At 39.7% G+C, this 21,217-nt stretch overlaps 1 protein-coding gene across 2 annotated transcripts in view; it reads left to right on the top strand.

Moving 5' to 3' along the window:
* The window catches only part of RBMS3 (RNA binding motif single stranded interacting protein 3), a 630,590-nt gene that overhangs the window by 445,584 nt on the left and 163,789 nt on the right, over positions 1 to 21,217 (top strand). For both annotated transcript variants that reach the window (XM_066584834.1, XM_066584833.1), the window contains exons 5-6: positions 1,550 to 1,707; positions 5,979 to 6,058. In XM_066584834.1, the coding sequence (XP_066440931.1) occupies positions 1,550 to 1,707; positions 5,979 to 6,058 (238 nt within the window). The remainder of the gene's footprint in view (positions 1 to 1,549; positions 1,708 to 5,978; positions 6,059 to 21,217) is intronic.

The following is a 21,217-nucleotide window of genomic DNA, read 5'->3' as shown; positions in this document are numbered from 1 at the left end:
CAACTTTCCATAAAGCAATAGTACAAGCAAAAATAAGAAAACTTGTCATATCTTACAGAAAAATGCTTCATTCTCCAGTTATCAGTCTTCACTCCTCCCTGCCTCCTTAACTGTTCGATAGAAATGAGCGAGTAGTGCCTTAGCCGAGTATCTCCCTGCTCGTCTCTAAAGATTCGGGGGCTGGCGCGGTTGACAGGTGAGTTGCGGCGGGGAGTGGGGGGGAGAGAGGGAGAGAGAGATCTCCCCTCCGTTCCTCCCCGCTCTCCCCCCCCCCCGCTGCTCCCCGCCTGCCACCGGCCCCCGAATCTTTAGAGACAAGTGGGGAGATACTCGGCTAAGGCACTACTCACTCGAGTAATGTGCTTTAGCGAGTATTCTCGCTCATCTCTGCTGTTCAACCTTCTAGAATTTACTGGTTGTGCTTGTTCAGCAGAGAGGACAAGGCTTTCCAGCTTCATGAGAGATCAGGTTACAGCTGTTCTATATAGAAGGAGAGGAGGAAGCAGGGAGAGGAAGTGAAACATACACACAAAGACCTTGCTGCTGGCTTTAGTAAGTGTCTAACTGTCTTACCTTAGTAGATTTACAGCTATACTGCTCATTATTATTGTTTAATGTCTTCCATCTTCTAGCTGAAGTTTATGTTTCTGTGAGAAAGAGAGAATTTTGGGGCAAGATATCTTCTGCATCCAGTGTATGTGCAACATCATAGCAGCTAGTTTGCTTCTATCTCTTGCTTGCTTTTTGTAGACGTCTCTGAGTAGCTGTAATCTGATCTCTCAGTGAAGCCAAAAAAATTAGTCTCCTCTCTACTTTATGGATTTTATCAGTAAATTCTGAGTTAGTAAAAAACAGTCAAAGGAGAATTCCTATCTTAGGCATGTATGGTAACTCCAAAGAATGAGACTTCCACCTCCGGGACTTACACCATCTCAAGAATCAAGGTCCATGATGAGGTCCTGGTCTGGTCAAGTAGCTGTTGGCTGCGAATGAAAGCAGAGGTGGCCAGGGTTACAGAAAAAGTGAAGCATATGGTGCTATGCTTATTCCGTAGTTCTTATTGAAGCAAATGGGAGCCACAGAAACAGTGTAAGTTACTGTACTACAGTGTTTCCCAAACTCAGAAGTATTAAGAGATGTTTACATAATGAAGGATTTTTAAGAAAGACAAGTGAAGTGAGTGTTGGAATTGGATTTGCATGGTATGTTTCTTATTTTTCTCTCAATCCATTTTCCTGCCATAAGTGTAATCAATTTGTCAATACAGTATTTCATCTAGAGGTAGGGAATTCCATACCTTGACTACTCTTACTGAATGTTACCTTTTCTTATATTGATGTCCGAAAAGTTTTTGTCTCCAAAAATAAGCAATGGCGCCTGGTCCTTTATTCACTTGCTTGCCATTTTGAAACTTGTATAAATTTGCCAACAGGATATTTTTGGAAATCATTTAATTATTAGGGCAAGAAACAATGAAAACAGACACTGCTTATTTTATGTTTAGCTTTATATTCATACATTTTTGCTTCCTTTGTGTCTTCTTTTACAGCAGCAAGAACAAGATCCAACAAATTTGTACATATCGAACTTGCCTATTTCCATGGATGAACAAGAATTAGAAAACATGCTGAAGCCATTTGGACATGTAATTTCTACTAGAATATTAAGAGACGCAAGTGGAGTGAGTAGAGGAGTAGGGTTTGCTAGGTATGTACATTGTCTTTTATCTTCATCAACTTATTGCTCCTTTATCATGCAAAAGTAAAATATAATTAGCTCATATCAATATCATTGCCCAGAACATGGCTTCAGATGAAAATAATATTTGTGCCCAAAAATCACCCTAAAAGTTTCTATATTGGACTTCAGTGCAGGAGAAACATAATCTTTTACCTATCCATACCCTAAAAATAAAGGGCATAACAAAGAACCATGGAGCCTAATATCAAAGCTTGTACCCCTCTCCACCATGATCACCTTCAACAGTGACTTTACAACATAAAATGCTTATGAAATTCATAATGAACGAAGTGGTTACTGTACAGTGATGTCAAAGCAGAGAAAGAATTCAGAGAAAGAAGTTGGAGTGCATGGATTATCTACTTAGCAATGTTATAGTGATTATTAGAGATGAGCGAGCATGAAAAAGCTCCGGTGCTTGTTACTCGAGTTGAGCTTTTTCTAATGCTTGAGAGCTCGTTTCGAGTAACAAACCCCATTGAAGCCAATGGGGAGCTGAGCATTTTTCAATGGTGCAGCGGCTGCTGCCGGCAGCTCCATTGAAAACAATGCTCTGCCAGCACCCCTGCATTGTTTTTCATGGAAGGGCTTTACATATAAGCCCTTCCCTGAAAAACAAGGATTTTAGTGTAAAAAAAAAAAGACTTACCTATCCGCCATTGTCGTGTCCCCCCGCAGGGATGAAGAACACATCTGTTGCATGCGGCAAATGTTTCCTTCATCCCTGCTAGTAAAAAGAATTCCCTGCTGCCACATCTGCCACATTTGTGGCAGATGCAGCAAAGGAATTCTTCAATTGCTTACTGCAGCTGTCATACATGACAGCTGCGGTAGAGGATTCTGCTGCCGGCACCCCCGACAATGGATTTCAGGGAAGGGCTTTAAATATAAGCCCTTCCCTGAAAATCCATTAAAAGTAGTGTTTACTGATCTATGCCATACAGAGAAATGTACGTAGGGCAAGTACTTTCATGGCATAGTCTGCTATGAGAAGTAACACACTTGTTCTATACATTATATAGGACACTTACCTAAATGGTTGTCAAATATCAGAGGCAAAACTCCACTATCTGGGATACCCTAGGTGAAGGTGATTGAGTCCACTAGGAAGCCTCATTACCATATTGTAATCCTGTTAGTTAAGGTCTGCCAGGGTTTCCATGTGCCAGACCATTGCATTCTGCTTATCTGCATTCCATCTCTATCATATTACACATCCTATTGTGAAAGTGTAGAGGAACACTTGGTGCCATGTTCCTCCACAAATAAAGCTGATTGATGGAATTTCACAGGATCACCCTAATGGAAGAGAACATTTATTAACAAAAATGTATTGTCCAATGTACACAGGCTCAGTGTTTAAGTTCTACATTGTAGACTCATTGTTTAAGTTGTACTCTGTAGACTCATTGGATGTATTATGAAAGTGCAAATGATATGTCCTTCTATCAGAGAAATTTTGTCTATTGCTTAAAGAGATTTATTCATCTCAACAATCCATTTCCAATTTGACTTATGGAAGTTATGGAGTGAGGTCCTCGGCTCACTTTCTGCTTCTATAAGCCAGAACACAAAGCCACTCATTAGCAAACAACTCTTGTTTTGGCAGATCCAGTCTGGTGGCTAGTCATTTGAATGGCCAGTATGAAATATAACATTTCACTTGCAACAGGTGTTGTAGGAAAATTTACGGATAGTGGCCAACACAATGCAGTCCTATTACATTTTCTAACACAGACAGGGAGAACCCTATCAATAGGGTTTTCACATTGTCATGTACCATAGAAATTGGAACACTCAAGTCCAGATCTGAAAGTAAGTCACTTAAATAAAGAGTATTTGTAATTAATGGCATCACATGGCCGACCAGACAACTTTCAGCATGTAGGGAAAGTGGCTTACATTATATATTAGGGGGCTAGACAGAGATATAATGCTCTCTTTTCCTTGAATCAGGCAAATCATTCAACCACCTACACTTCCATATATTGAAAACCTTTTGCTGAAGTTGAAATATTTACTCTATTTTTAGGTCTACAAGTTTCTATAGTTGTGATATAGCTCACAAATATTACCAAACATAAGCCATATCTGTAAGTACATACATAGTATTTGGAGACCACTGCTTTGATACAAAGTCATGCAAATGTTAAAAGCCCAAACAAACATTTTGCTGTTTAATGGATTTGCTCACGTTTAGAAAAAAAGGTCCTGAATTGTAATTTTTAGAATCCACAGAATGCTATTTACGGTGAACAATTTCCTATACGTTCGCCATTTGCTTAGCACAACAAGCAAAGAGTCACAAGAGGTCCAGAAGATGTTGTCAAGCATGAATACTGCAGGCAGTCAATAGGGAATTTCTAGTATCTACTGTATGTGTAAGCTTTTGTTTTTTTGGAAAGTCTTAAAAAAAACCTGCACATTTGTTTTTGCTGTAATTTGCCAAAAAGTGCACAGTATAGGACAGTTTAGGACTGGATTCATATGTGCAGTTTTTGGTAGGCATTTTGTTTGCATTTCTTTTTCTAAAAAAATTACCGTAAAATATTTGACTGTGATTAAAAAAGTCAAATTGTAGCAAGCTACCCCTAAAACTGAAAGACTGAATAGAGCCAAGACAATGAGAGAACAGTTAATATTGGCATAAAGCAATACATTAACTCGGGTTCAAGGAATTGTCTGATTATGAAAAATGCTAAATATGTATAATCAAAACTTGCATAGATACGATGTTGCCCTGAAAATAAAACACTGTCTTACATTAATTTTTGCCCAAAAGAGGCACTAGGTCTTATTTTCAGGTGAGGTCTTATTATACTTACTAGCAGGCGCGGTCCGGGTCCCTCCCACTGATTTCCGGATTTCTGGAGTCCCAGAGTCTTCGGTCAATAGTACAACATCACTTCCTGGTTACGGGATTCATGAATCCCGCCTCCAGTAAGCAATGGCTGTGATTGGTTCTTCAACAGCTGCTTAGCCAATCAATGCAGAGGTTAAAGGACCAATCACAGCCATCGCATTGGTTCATCAAGTGCTGCATTGATTGGTTCTCGAGCACTGCTCAGCCAATCAGTGCCATAGTTTCCTGGAGGTCAGATTTATGAATTCCATAACCAGGAAGTGATCTGCTGTCGGTGGGCGAAGGACTGCAAAAAGTGCGCCGGAGCTCTGGAGAACCCAGACTGCGACTGCTAGGTAATGTTTCGCTGCTTTTTTAATGTAATCTAGCTAGGGCGTATTTTGGGGGTAAGGCTTATATTTCAAGTCACTCCAATTATCCTGAATAATCAGGGTAGGGTTTATTTTTGGGGGTAGGTCTTATTTTCGGGGGGAATAGGGTAGTAAAACAATTAGTCACGGTATAATTTTTACTGAAAAATAGAAAGGACAGACGGATACATATACAGATGGATAGACACAATGACGGAGGGATAGACAGATGGACAGCCAAAGAGAATGAAAAAAATGCAATATATCCATTTTATGTGCTTATAAAACTCAACATTTTCTGAAAAATCTGAATGCAGAACCATCAATTGATAACACAGCGCTGAGACCATAATTGTGAAACCCAAGAACTAAATGGACATTTGCTCTCCAATATTGCTTCTCGAGTGACGGCACATTTTCTAATCTTGGCTCACTTTCTTTTTCCTTGCCTTCAAAGGGCAACGCTTATTGAGGTTTTTACTCTTGGCAGCTCCCATATTGTATTCTTTTCTGGGACTGAGTTTGCTTGTTAAAATGCACCCAGTGTATTAAAATGAAATTGTCACTACTGTTTGATGCCGCATAACACTGTTTGACACCAAGTGCCTGCAGCTACAAAAAGCAGATCTTCATTCCACTTAGACTTTCAGAGACAATAGTCTCCAAAGACGAGCTTGAGACAGTCACTTAGTGTACTCTCTACAAAGTCAAAGGGAAAAATGATAGATTGGTCTTTATGGAGGACACATATTAATTGCAGTGTTTGCAGATCAACACGAGAGAAATGAAAAGACGAAATAAAGTTGCAACATTCCATGTTCATGTTGCAGTATGTTCAATCGGCTTCGGTTTATGTTGTGATAAACACTAATGACTTTCCACCGTCGAGCTGCTATTAGTGTTTTCTTAGTGTTTGTACTTTGTAACATTCTGATTTATATTAGATATGGGAGGAAGGTGCTGTATGATATATTGATAGGAAAAAGCTTTATTATATAAAATCACCATAAAAATTTATTTTCCAGAATGGAATCGACAGAAAAATGTGAAGTGGTAATTCAACATTTCAATGGCAAATATTTGAAAACACCTCCAGGTGTACCAGGTAGGTGAAAAATTGTAAATGTAATGGATAACTCCAGATAATTGCTTATGACTCACAGAACTATTACTTGTGCACAGTCCGATGTGTCTGTAATTGGTGGGTTGGTTTTCTTAGTATAAGGCTGCAACAATGGCTCTATGGAAACCTTTATATTTATTAGTACAACTGTATCCTAGCTCCTATGTCTGAATGTTTTAGGTCAAATTCTTTCTTATACAGTTACAAGAAAAAGTAAGGTATTAAGCCTGGCTCACACGGGTGGACAGGATTCCACATGCAGGAGGCCAGCAGCGGATTCCGGCGGTGACCTGGACAGCAACCCTGTCTTCCTGCTACTTTTGTATTGCGTATGATCACAGTGGTTCACCATCAGTCATGCACAGTACAGTTTCTTTTTCCATTGTTTGCATTTCCCATGCCGTCGTTAAGCGATGACGCAGGAACCCACAGCCCATACGTAATGTTACTTGCATATGGGCTGTGGGTCAGATAGCCTCCATTGACTTCAATAGGGGCCATCCATAGCAAAATAGAGCATGCTGTAATTTTTCTTCCACTTGCGGAATATGCAATTACTATGTGCGAGTGTGAACAAAAAAGCGAAAGTACATGCTTTTCAATGGCTCCGCTCGGACGCCGATAGCAGATTCTGCAATTGGAATCCACCTGTGTGAGCCTGCCTCACCTGGATTTCTGCATTGATATTAATAAAATGTGAATGGTACAACTGATTGTGTGTTATTAAAATTAGAATGCCTATCATTATGAGATCATTACCAATCAAGACACATTTTATTAGTTTTATTGTTCATCTAATGTTTTACTGAGTCAGAGAATCGTAAAGTACTATGACTTTAAAGAGTGGAAAGAATGAGCAACAGGAAATGATAGGAAGTTAGTCTGTGCAGCCATGCTGCAGTGTGAGGAGCTGGGGATACTCCTATGTATCTGTGCAGCTATGCTGAAAGGTGGGGAGCTGGGGGTTATATGAAGTCAAGCTGTGGAGTGAGGAGCAAGGGATACTCCCTAGTGTGAGGTAAACAGGGGTGTACAAAATTAGTCCTGCAGCCCAAGTTCCTCAATGGGACAGATCATAGAATCAGATGTTTCTTTGGATAAAAGCTGGGCTGAATACAAGCATTGGAGATACTTTTGCCTCCTCATTAACCCCCTCCCTTCTGCTTAACAAAATTAATTGTGATACAGGGCCGCCGGAGACTACATTACTGCTGATCAGGCAAGGAATTTTGAGAAATCCGTTACACACGTAAAAGAGGACTTTGGAGAAATCCAATATAGAGCTATTGGACTTTATACAAAAATATCACTAAGGCAGATCCTCTCTAATAGCCAACCGGTTCATGGACATGAGTCACCATAGAACAGGAATTATCTGTTTTCTTTTTACGTTTCATAAAAGGCTTTTACTTACAGCATACATGTCAGCTCCCAGACCCTTTGTGAACTATTCCTGGAGCCTCTGTGCTACCAACACTATCCAAGATCACTGGGGAAACCCCAGGCTAAATACCAGGGCTTCCTCACATTAGTAACCAATGCAGGAATGCAGGTAATTCTAAGGGGTTCATTTACTCCTTCCCACAACTGTACAAGTGCTGAACCTATTGGAAAATACATGGCACAGACTTCTCTGAGTTCTTTGAGAGCAGATAAAAAAATTTCTGAGAAAATTGTCTCACATACAGAGAATATTTCAAGTAAGCTGCCAACATGTGACTGAATTAAATAATATTGAGGCAATATATATTGATATAGTATGTTCATGTAGTGGTGGGAAAAGTTATCATGTGGCATCTTGTCAAAATGTGGAATTGGACTACCTCTTGGTCACAGCAGCTAGCAGTCAGAGATGTTGTGATAATTGATTTACCCTTTGATTGTCTGTTAGCCACTTTTCCTCCCACAGCTTACATCTCCACATTATCCTTTGCACACAGTCTCTCTGATTATGTCTGCCTCAGTTGAGTTGCATAGAGGAGGTGGTCTGAGACTAACTCTTACCACTGATACTTTTGATAGTTATGCGCTGACTAGAAAATATATTTATGTGATCTTTGAAGCATAATGGAGTAAGACTAATGAATCATGCATACAATCATTGCTCCTACCTGTTGTCACTTCTATATTATAAATGCAATATTTGACCTTTTATGTAATTGTAGTAAGTCTATGCATTTTGTGAAAATCCCTATTTCTTTCAGTAGCACTCTACTGCTTTTCCATGTAGTATTGGGTTGGAAGAACTCAGAAAATTAATTTCAATATCAGATGTGGGGAGGTGCTTCTGACTAGCAAGCTGTAAGCCCGCCCCTGAGGAGTCAGTTATTCACTACCGCCCCCCCGCTTCAAACTGATGTTCTTTTTCTTCCAATGTGATTCAGTTTTGGATACTGAGAATGTATATTTCTTATACTGCAGTTTATAAAGTAGATGTGCAGCTCACATATGGTACTATATAATTGGTAAGAAAAAAACAAACAGGCAAGACAATTATCCCTGTAAATTAACAATCATATCATTGTGGGCTATAAAAATCGTTTTATATATATATATATATATATATATATATATATATATATATTACAAAACATCTTCCCTGTTATATGTTAACTTTTTGAGAGAATTCATGGAAATTCATGGAGCCTGCACATATACAAAAGAGTGTATTGTTTTACTTTTTGATTTAGGATTTTGTTTCATTTGTAGAATATCAAACAAAGTTTGACTTGTTTACAGGTAACATCAGATGACCACATGTCACATGATTTATTTAAGGTCTGTTTGTATTGTTTCCCTATTTATATATTGTTTTTAATTATCCTACATTACATCATTGATGCATGTTGGTTGCTTTCATAGTTAATTGTAAATGCAGGTATTGTTGAGCTATGTTCTTCACATGTTTAGAATGCAACCAAAAATACTTACCAATGCAGTAGAGTAACCGTTATGCAGGGCGATGCGGATGTCCGCATACACCCTTTTGGGTGGCCCTGTCAAGATGGAAGGTATGTTGAAGGTCCACATCACTGGGAATCCCTGATTTGATATAACCCGGGGAGGTGTGGTTATTGATATATCAGACCATGCTCTGGACAGAGCATATGTCTATGGGGATAGTCAGTCTATTGCCACATGCTGTACTATTCCCTAGCACCCTTCGTTCAGGCCTTTATGACCGGATATTACAAGCAGCATCGAGAATTAGTTCTGCATCTGTCATTCTGGCATCTTGCAGTCAGGCTGCTATGATTCATTGTTGTTTGCTTGATGCAGTTTAGATGGCAATTAGGATTTTCCATGGAGCTTATTTGGCTTATTACTGTTTGCAATTGTTTCACCTTGTATCCCTATTTATACAGCACATCGTGTCTGACGTATTTAGTCTCTGAAGACGAAATGTGTAGGAACTTGAATTTGGAAACCATTATCCTATAGGGTTATTGTATGGTCTGTTTACTGGGATGGATTGCGGGGGTCATCCCTTTGGGATGGTAGCTAGGTTTTTTCATCTAGGGTGTACCAGACAGACAGGGAGATATAGGAATAGGCAACTGGTCTCCTATGTGATGCTGGATATCACAAGTTTGATCCAACTGGAAATTAAATAGCCTGAAAATATGTGAGTGCGGTTAGAACTGGCAAGAATGTTCTAATTTAAGTTATAACCAACTCTCCTTGTATTGCTGTACAGATGGCAAGTATGTAGATATTTGAAGGTTGTAAGGAATACTGGTAATAACTACTTTAAGTAGATGCAGAAAAATACTGCCTTCACAGAGATAGTGTCCACAAGCCTTTATTGAATGAAGTGCTACATAAAAAAAAGTCAGACGTCTACACAGGACGCGTTTCCACTCCGTAAGGAGTCTTGATCATACGGAGTGGAAACGCGTCCTGTGTAGACGTCTGACTGTTTTTATGTAGCACTTCATTCAATAAAGGCTTGTGGACACTATCTCTGTGAAGACAACATTTTTTCTGCATCCACTTACCTTTATGCCGCAACTGGACGGAGTGATTGAAGCAGTCTGAAAGAGATCCCAAGCCGATGTATAATCTTTCCAAAGAAGGAGACATCTAGGCAGTGGGTGAGCAAAAACCTTTTTAATAACTACTTTGGAATTGCATTTTTTTGGTTTGAGGTCTCATTCAATTATGGAGGTACCACTATTTTAATTCATTGTGAATGAATGTTATGTTTTAATTATGCCAGTTATCACTGCTTTCTTTTGTTAGTGATTGTGAGTTAGATTATGTAGGGTCAACATTGGTCCTATGGCCATAGACAAAACGGACAGAAGGACCTATTGACTTTTGAAGGCAAGTGTTCCGGACATGGTCTGGAGATCATTGTGCAGAGAGGGGAAGGAGGAGAGCTGTGACCATCTCCTATTGTGCACTGTGGATCATCTATTATCTAAATATAAGCATTTCTTCTATTGTAATCTTGCCTATGATAATAATGGCTCTTGAATAGTTTTCTGTCCACAAGTGTCAGCCTATCATTAAATGTAATGGCTAGTATGAAAAGTGCAGGTTTTTAGATTTTTTTAATGTAAATTGTGACCTCAAAAACGTAACATGAAAATGTAATTTATGCAATAGGTTGTTTTCTCATAAAACATTCCCTTTAAATGGGCTATATATTTTGAGAAAGTGTTACACCTATATTGCATTCTTTAAATTCCAATTAAAGCTTCTGTGTTTTCGCTTCAGATAGACCCTAACTATATTATTCCTTGCATAGAGATTCATCATGTGGTATATAGTCAATCGAATCCTACTATCAAAGCCAATGCTCCAACACTGTCATCAGGCGGCAATACAGAAGAGTAACGTAACGCCACCAGCTGTGATCAACACAGTTCAAATGACAGCCTACATCAGTAGCTAAATTGGAGCATGCTACATTTGTAGAGCAAATATATCCTACAGCTCTTTACTGCGAGTGTATTTATTCACATAGGTCCCTCTCTAGGTTGCCAACTCATCTCTTTAATTACTGACACAAGTGAGCTTTCTTGTTCCAAAGATCAATACATTCAGTGCTAACTGAACTACATGTGCACCTTATATATATCTCAGTGACTCAAATGAGTCGAGACAAGTTTAATTTCATGGTGGGCAGAAAATGTTTAGAAAATTTTTAAAACATATTTTTAATTATCTTCTTGAATTTCCTTCCCAGGTTACTTGCTCATATATTCAATTCCCCCTACTGCAGACTAGTTTGTATGGGTGAATACAGTCATTTTCTGCTAAGTGCTCTGATGCAAAGTTGCATAAAAATCATTAAAAATTCTTTCTGCTAAATCATTAGTATTTATGAATATTTCATTTTAATGGGAGTCTGAAACTCCTGATTAGATTTTTTAGGAGTTTTCATTTTCCTCTTAGGAACAAAACATTGCATTAGTATTTCTAGTACAGCTTCACCACATGAATTTCCCAACTGTATTTAGATTCACATTAATTCTTCCCATTCATTTATGTCCATTTGGAACTGACTCATATAACACTTCGCTAGTTCTGCTTTTGTTTCTCACGGGGAGTGTTCCATTGTCGAGAGTACAACAGAGGTCTGCTGGATACATACAAATTCCTGTATCTCTACAGCAGTCAGAATGTAAAGAGGACGGAGCTTTGGGTTGCTGCTTGCAGTGCAACATTTTAAATACTGAGTTAGAAGTATTTACAGGTATGATATCAGATGTAAGGATGTACTGTAGGAGTTGGAAAGTAGGACTTTAAAAAAGTGTTATAAATCAATGGCGAGCAAGGAAGACATATACTTATTTGTTCAATCCGTGACATGCTACATTTTACAGCTACTTGCTAAGAGAAAACAACAGGTAAAAAGTACAATATACTGGTTAACCCCCCCCCCCTTCCATACCGATGCTAAAATTGGAAAAACCCGCCCAAAAATATCACTTTTTTATTGTAGAACTTGTAACATAAGCAAAAAGAAAATAAATCATATGCTATAAAGGTATAGTAGAATTACCTGACATATTGATACCACTTCTAGTCGACTAGTTCCCGCATCTAGTAGAGTCGTGAGGCCATTCTCCCCAGCCACCCCCACTACACATTTGCACTGCTTCGCTTCAGGAGGCCAGCATCCGGGGCAGCCCGGGATGGTCAGATAAATGGCGCAGGGCAACCAGGTCCTAAGAAAACTCTCCATGCAGTCTTCCCTCATGGCAGACAGCTTCTCAAACAACATCATTCTGGAGATTTGGGCTAAAATTGGATCCATATGGAGCGATGGCGATAGCTACTGGGATGCGATATATACCCTCGTCGCCATGCAAATATATTGTAAAAGTTTGTGCTGTTGGTTACTTTAGCCAGTTGGTTTGTCCAGCCTTGGACATAGTTGACATAGTTTTAGCCCTTTTTTGCTGCAGAACAATGAAAAAAAAGCTTTGTTGCAATTAATTTTTATGAGGTTTATAGTGTTGTATAAATTTTATGTTATCTTTATTCTATGGGTAATTACAATTATGACAACACCAAATTTATAGAGGTTTTATTCTGTTTTACCACTTATGCTTTTTACAAAAATACTTTTTATGTAACACAGCACATTTTTTACCATGCTGGATAAATATTATAATATTGTGTGGTATGGGTTGTTAAGGATGTAGTGATACCAGTTATGTGTAGTTTTATTTTTGTTCTTTCTATTTTTCCATTATTTAAAGCATTGTGTAAGGGGAAAAAACTTTTTACATTTTTTTTTCTGTAAAAATGTTTAGCTGCCACACTCATCAGTGACTACATTATCTGCAAGGGTAAACAGTGTAGAAAATGATTAGATGAGCAAAGCCTCATCATGTTACTCTTTTTCTGGAAAAAAACATATATCTGACAATCAGAGAGCAAATATATACTTAGATTTATGAAGGGTGGTAACATGAACAAAAATTGATGTCCCCCTTCCCTGGGAAAGGAAGCTATACATGAGAATCATAGATCTATACTCTGTTTTGGCTGCTCCCCCCTGCTCTTCACTGCACACTGAAAAACGACAGCTCTAAATTCAGAATTCCTGACTCCATTTCCCATGGCAGTAGCCCCAGTACTGTAAAGTCTGCTGCCAAGAATCTTAGCTTTAAAATGACCCCAAAGCAATGCTGATAGCCCTTAGAGAACTGGAGCTACAGTCGTTTAAAATGAGAATGAACTTGGTTCACCCGAAACTGCAATGTCCTATTACTGTAGAATGATCAGAGCTTGTCCAAAATTGTTGGAAGGTTAGCAAACCTAATTTAGGATTAGCAACAGTTACTTTAGCTTTTACAGAATAGGGTTTGGTCAGCATAAACCTTACCCAAGGATATTGTTCTTGTGATTTTATTAGATGGTGATAATACCAATCCCCTTCAATGAGGATGTATTCTCCTCACAATGAAAATGACTAGAAACGTTGTGATGGCCCTAGTTATGGGACATTCAGGGAAAAAATGGCCTTGACATATACCACACACTTTTTCTGAAACTTTGTTTAAGGCTTTAGTACTCTAAAGGCTCTCGGTATTGAGTCTGTGATGCTTGTCTGATTGAGAATTCTCTGGATAATGTATACAGGGGAAAAGGGCAGATAAAACATAGGAAATATAGTAATAAGGTATGCTAAACCAAAAAAACACGTGTCCATCCAGTTCAGCCTTTTTCCTCTCCAATGTTGATCCAGAGGAAGGTAAAATAAAACTCAATGAGGTAGAAGCCAATTTTTCCCATCTAAGGGAAAAAAAGCCTCCCTGACTCCAAGTCTGGCAATCAGAATAATCCCTGGATCAACAACCATTTTGAAGAAATTAACAATTATAACATATATTGATATAACGCTCAAGATAGTTGTCCAGACCCCTCTTAAACTCTTTTATCGAATTTGTCATCACCACGTCCTCAGGCAGAGAGTTCCATAGTCTCACTGCTCTTACAGTAAAGAACCCCCTTCTTTGTTAGTGTAGAAACCTTCTTTCCTCTAGACATATAGGGCGCCCCCTTGTTACAGTCAGTCTTGGGTATAAATAGATTATGGGAGAGATCTCTGTATTGTCCCCTGATATATTTATATGTAGTTATTAGGTCGCCCCTCAGAATTATTTTTTCTAAACTAAATACCTCCATTTTTGATAACCTCTCTGTGTATTGTAGTCTTCTCAATACATTTATTACTTTAGTTGCCCACCTTTGAACCTGCTCAAGCTCTGATATGTCCTTCTTGAGTGTCAATACCCAAAGCTGTACACAATATTCCATGTTTGATCTGACCAGTGGCTTATAAGGAGGAAGAACAAGATTCTTGTCATGTGCCCCTAGACCCCTTATGATGCACCCCATGATCCTATTTGCCTTGACAACAGCTGCCTGACACTGGTTGCTCCAGTTAAGCTTACAGCGGTGGTTTGCCATTTAGTGTGTAATGGTGACATGTATTTCCTCTGCCCATGTGCAGAACCTTACATCTATCATGTCAAACCTCATTTTCCTCTTTTCTGCTCATGCCCCAATTTATCCAGATCCATCTGAAACCACATTCTGTCTTCTCTTGTGTTAATTTCTTTACATAGTATTGTATCATCTGCAATCCTTCTTCCAGGTCATTAATAAATATATTAAAAAAGAATAGAGACCAGTACTGATCCCTGTGGTACCCCCCATTAGTATGGGTTACCCAATCAGAGTATGTACCATTAATAACCTCCCTCTGCTTTCTATCACTGAGTCAGTTACTTACCCACTTACACACATTCTCACCCAGATCAAGCATTCTCATTTTATATACCAACACTAGCAAATGCTTTGTAAAAGTCTAGATACACAAGATGCAATGACTCCCCTCCATCCATTCTAGAACTTGCCTTCTCATAGAAGCTGATCAGATTGGTTTGACAGGCATAATCCCTTGTAAATCCATGCTGATATTGAGTTATACAGCTTTTTTTTAAGGTACTCCAGGATAGCATCTCTTAGAAACCCTTCAAACATGTTACCCACAATGGAAGTAAGACATACCGACCTGTTGTTTCCAGGTTCACCTTTTGACCCCTTTTTGAAGTATTTAAGATGTTTGTAAACATTTTCCATTTATTGTCCATACTCTTTTTTTGGAGTACATTGTCCCAGTCAAGAAGGTTAAGGGCATCTCTGAGCCGATCGAACTTTGCCTTCCTAAAGTTTAGTATTTTCGTAGCTTCTCTCTAAAAGTCTCTATTGAAAGACCAGTTGAAATTTATTATGTTATGGTCACTATTTCCCAGGTGCCCCTGACTTGCACTCCTGTTATTCTGCCAGGTCTCTTGGTTAGTGTTAAGTCCAAAATGGCCGTCCTTCCTGTTGGGTCCAGAACAAATTGGGTAAGGTAATTATCTTTAGTAATTGACTGAAACGTGTTACCTTTATGAGATCTGCAGATTTCAGCTTCCCAGTTTATATCCAGGTAATTAAAGTCCCCCATACTAATTACCTCATTGTGATTTGCTGTAGTGGCTTTCTACATGGCACGATTATCATTCTTTTTGATTGTTGGCTCATGCAAAAGTGGACGATAAGTGTTAATTGTAAACACAGACAACAATTGAATGCCGAATAGAGATGAGCGAGCGTACTCACTAAGGCAAATTACTTGAGCGAGTAGTGCCTTATGGGAGTACCTGCCCGCTCGTCTCTAAAGATTTGGGTGCCAGCGGAGGGTGGGGAGCGGCGGGGGAAAGCGGGGAGGAACAGGGGGGAGATATCTCTCTCTCCCCCCCACTCAACCCTGCTCACTCCTGCAACTCACCGCTCACCCCCGCCGGCACCCAAATCTTTTGAGACGAGCGGGCAGGTACTCCCATAAGGCACTACTCGCTCAAGTAATTTGCCTTAGCGAGTACGTTAGCTCATCTCTAATGCCGAATGATAAGTCTTTTGTTTATCATTTGTTATTCAGTTTATGCAGGCATAAAAAACTGATGACAATCGGTCCATGAATGACGGCCTGTTTACTCTGAATGGAGACAGGCAGCAGGAAGAGATCTGTGAGTGAATATCACTCCTGTGTAAAAGCACAGGAGCAATAATATTTGGGATGACTGCCGAGTGCTTAAGAACACAAAGTCATCCCCTGTAAAACCATCTTACTTGTAGCAGTAGGAGGTCATGCAGTCAATTAGCCGATTCAATGGCAGATAGTTAAATGACCATGGAATTAGGCAAAAATGTACTTAAAAACTAGCCAAGATCAAATCAAAGGGAGATAAAAGACAAATGCAGTACAGGGGGCGTGAAAGAATACTAGATCAAAAACCTGTTGAGGTCAGTACAATGTAGAATGTAGCAATTTCTTTATGATACAGAGCAGTCACAAATTAAGAGCATAGTCAATTAATACAGATGAATAGCCAAGAAGTACCAATTATAAACTACCATAACTGGCAACTAGGACACTTCCTCATATGTTAGGCCATTCGGCTGTGTGCACTATGAAGTGGTGGCCAACAGGGACAAGTAAGATGTTGAAGGACTGAAAGTATGTTCATTAAAGTGGGTTATATTCACTCAATTATTTAATTGTTGCAAATTGTTGTTACTTCACCAAAATAAATATTTTGTAATTATCCTTTAATGGATAATGTAAATACAAATGAACAGAAGCTAATATATAGAAAATAGCTTTCCAACATAAGTGTATGTATGGTTCCTCAAATACAGCTAGAGATGAGCGAGCGTACTCATTAAGGGAAATTACTCGAGGAAGTATCGCCATTTTCGAGTACATGCCTGCTTGCCCGAAAAGATACATATGCATAAAAAATTACTATTTGTTTCTTAAACTGTTTTTATTTCTCCAAAATATTATTATTATTTAGGTGGTATAAACACAGCAAAAACCTGCAAGATAGTGTTCAATGGGTCGCCTCCAAAAAGTGGTGACAGATAACCCACAAGTACCTGCATTTCTATTATACATGATGACAATTAAAAAAAACTGATGATGTCTCTTTGAACATCCCCTTATACATAATAGCAGACATGTTACTGAGCATTCAGTCTGGGGTGGTTCAGAAAAAGAATGCTGCCTTCCAATAGGTGGCGCTGCAGAGGTATTGTTCCATCTCCCTTATTTGCATATTACCCAGAGGAGTATCAATGGCTTTATAAGTCTCCTCACTCACTCAATTTCTAGATTCACTCCCTAAGGAGAAAAGCCCCACGTCACAGGCCTCTCCCTAGCCAAGCCAGAAACCTACTGCACACTGATGAGGGGCAAACTCCCCGAAACAGCTGTCTGTACATGGGTTCTGGCTTGACTTGCAATTCCCAGTCATTGTTACAAGGCTTGTATAAAGAGTCTAACTTTAACTTGCAGGAACGATGCCTTCCAACTGGTGGCACTGCAGAAGTATTGTTTCATCTCCCTTATTTGCATATTACCCAGAGGAGCAAGAATGGCCTTATAAGTCTCCACTCACTCACCTTCTAGGTGCTCTCCCTAAGAAGAAAAGATAGCGTTCTTGACCCAGAAAATGAATTACAATACCTGTGAACTTTTCCACTAGTTACAACAAGGCAGGGGGGTATCTTTCTTTCAGTAGTACTATTTTGAGTGACTGAAACATATTCTAAAATCCAATTAACAAAACATTTAATTGTATGATATTTTTGAATAACTATTCTTCATTTCATAACGAGCTCATGTCAAGTTTCTTAAAGGAAGTCTGTCACATAAATTGTCCCCCACAAACTTAGGTTAACCATAGGTGGGGGGATAGAATGGGGGGTCTGTTTAGTTTTCATCTGGCTGTCCAGGATTTCACAGGATGAAATAAGACAGCATTGTGTCCTGCTTTTTTCCAAAAATCAGTAGCGTAGATTCCTAAATCAACCTCCACTGATGTGAGCAAGCCCTTAATTGTGTAGTAATATATATTGTACACACAAGAAACGCTTACCCTTACTCCCTCACAAAACCTAGGACTACCTCACCCCTTCCCCAATCACAACACCCACGACACCCTCACCCCTCTTCACACATAGAACTCTCCTCCACAGCAAGCATAGGCACAGCAACTTACTGAGAAACTCATAATCCATGGAGGACTCTGCAGCTTGGAAGAAGAGTCAGCCTCCTTCTCCTCCCCAACACAAACTCGTGCCTGCAGCTTGGCAGTGATGTGCAGGAGATGGGGGCTTACTGTGACTAGGGCAAGGTGGGACCTGGAGCTCTTTTTCTCCAATGACAGCCCAGCGCTGGCAGAAACATGAAGAAGCTACTGCACTGATAGGTGAGAGGGGGCATTAGTGAATGCGTGGATGGGCCATGGGGCAGAGAAGACAAGCCACTGCTGGGTGTCTGCACATGTGGTGTTATGCCACAGCCATGAGTCCATATAATAAAGTTTATAAGTGACTGGAATAGCACTACCTATGCAACTGAAGGGAAAGCAAAGTATGTGGTTGTGCCTTATCTAGCACTAGTTAATGTGCAAAGCAGCCCAATCATTTAATAGAGGCCCAGCCTGTCCATGATTAAACTTATCTAGCAAGCTACTAGCAAGTTTTTGATTAACATGGATACAAAGCAGTTATCCAGGTTTCCACGTTTTTCTTAAAGGGGTTGTCCCGCGCCGAAACGGGTTTTTTTTTTTTTCGACCCCCCCCCCGTTCGGCGCGAGACAACCCCGATGCAGGGACGTACAGACAGCTTACCGGAGCGCTTACCTTAATCCCCGCGCTCCGGTGACTTCTATACTTACCTGTGAAGATGGCCGCCGGGAACCTCTTCCTCCGTGGACCGCAGCTCTTCTGTGCGGTCCACTGCCGATTCCAGCCTCCTGATTGGCTGGAATCGGCACGTGACGGGGCGGAGCTACACGGAGCCGCTCTCTGGCACGAGCGGCTCCATAGAAGACTGCTGAAGACCCGGACTGCGCAAGCGCGGCTAATTTGGCCATCGGAGGCCAAAAATTAGTCGGCACCATGGAGACGAGGACGCTAGCAACGGAGCAGGTAAGTAAAAAACTTTTTATAACTTCTGTATGGCTCATAATTAATGCACAATGTATATTACAAAGTGCATTATTATGGCCATACAGAAGTGTATAGACCCACTTGCTGCCTCGGGACAACCCCTTTAAGGACTATGGCTATTGAAACCATACTTATCCATGATGCTCAGCATGCTTTTTTTTCTTTGTTATGTGCTACAAGTTGGATACGGTTATTAAAAGTTTTGCTTTTGATTTGCACCTTTAAAATTTTCAATAAAAAACTATTGAAACAAAAAAAAAACATTTACTAATCTTCTTCCTTCCCCCATGCAGAGGCTTGCCTGCTCCCCTGCCATTTTCTCCTGTCCTGTAGTGATTTTTTTTTTACTGCATATAACTGCTGCAGCCTGTGGTTGGCTGCAGCAGCTATATGTCTGCATGACATGTCATTGGTGGCGGGAAGGTGAGACCAGCGAGAAAGCAGGAAATCCTCTGCATGGGATCAGGGAGAAGATGAAAAAGGTGAGTATTTATTTTTTTTACTTTTTCACAGCTTTTTTATATTTTATAGTGCTGCTACCTGCATATTCTGCTGGTAATCCACTGAAAATCTGAAACAATTCAAATTTGTTGCAGCAGTTTTTGACTTCCCATTGAACTCAATGGGGAACATCTGCAATAAACCCTCAACAAATATTGACCAATCGTCAGCAGAATATTACATCTACAGGATTTAGGCTATGTTTACAAATAGTGGATCTGAATCAAAATACAATGTAACACACAGATTTTAACACAGGATTTACACCCTCTGACATGCTGCAGATTTGCAATCCACACCGTAGAGCAGTTTAATTGCAGGTTTACAGCAGATTTTACTGCATTGTACATGACATTTTGAAAATCTCATCCATTTTGCTGCTACAATAAATGTTGCAAATTTTCCATGCAGAAGTTGTGCACAGAAAATCCATAGCAAATCCAATTCATATGAAAATGGCCCTAAAACCAATTTATACTGCAGATTTTTTACATAACCTATAGTTGAGATGTAAGTCAATTTGATTCACTGTAAGCTGCTACATACTTTCTGGAAGCAAATCTGTGATGGAAACCGTGCATCACATGAGCCCTGTGTGAACATAAACCTTTAAGGATACAAAAACAAACCGTTCAGATGGTTTATAAAACTTCCGTCAGTTAAAGTAAATAAGCATTGGCATAAATGAAAGCGTGACAATATTTCTACTGCGCAAACAACACTAATCTTACAATCAATGTGACTGATAGCTATCTGTAATTCATAGGACAGCTTTGAGTATAGATTACTCAATGGCTCATTAAATCCTGATAGACTCTTCTCTCTATAGGACTTGGTGATCATCACTCTTTTAAATCTGTCCTTAATTGTTTCTTCTCTATCACTTTTCTTCTCTTTTCCGGGTCATAGCAAAAACATGATATAATGTCTGCAAAACAATACTATATATATATATATATATATATATATATATATATATATATATATATACATTAACACTAGAGATGAGCGAACGTACTCGGTAAAGCACTACTCGTCCGAGTAATGTGCTTTATCCGAGTATCTCCCCGCTCGTCCTGAAAGATTCGGGGAGCGCTGCGGAGCGGGGAGCTGCAGGGGAGAGCGGGGAGGAACGGAGGGGAGATCTCTCTCTCCTTCTCTCCCGCCCGCTCTCCCCTGCTCCCCGCCGCAACTCACCTGTCAGCAGTGGCGCTCCCCGAATCTTTCAGGACGAGCGGGGAGGTACTCAGATAAAGCACATTACTCGGACGAGTAGTGCTTTACCGAGTACGTTCGTTCATCTCTAATTAACACACTTATTTTTTCAACACTTGCCTAAAAGCTTTGCACAGAAAAAAATAAAATAAAATATATATATATTATAATGATCATCGTTAGCGCAAACAGAAACAGCTGTGTTGGAGGCTTAAAAATGGGTGAGAAACAGCCAAACTCTGCTAAAAGGGTGAGGTTGTGGAAGACAGTTTCATGTCACAGGTCATATGCCATGGATAGGCTGAGCACAGTAACAAGACACAAGGTCGTTATACTGCATCAGCAATGTCTCTCCCAGGCAAAGATTTAAAAGCAGAGTAAGGTTTCAAGATG

Source organism: Eleutherodactylus coqui, chromosome 12 (genome assembly GCF_035609145.1).
Source record: "Eleutherodactylus coqui strain aEleCoq1 chromosome 12, aEleCoq1.hap1, whole genome shotgun sequence".
Classification (NCBI taxonomy): Eukaryota; Metazoa; Chordata; class Amphibia; order Anura; family Eleutherodactylidae; genus Eleutherodactylus; species Eleutherodactylus coqui.
Note: the sequence above shows the minus strand (reverse complement) of the source record. Positions and strands in the feature narration are given on the sequence as shown.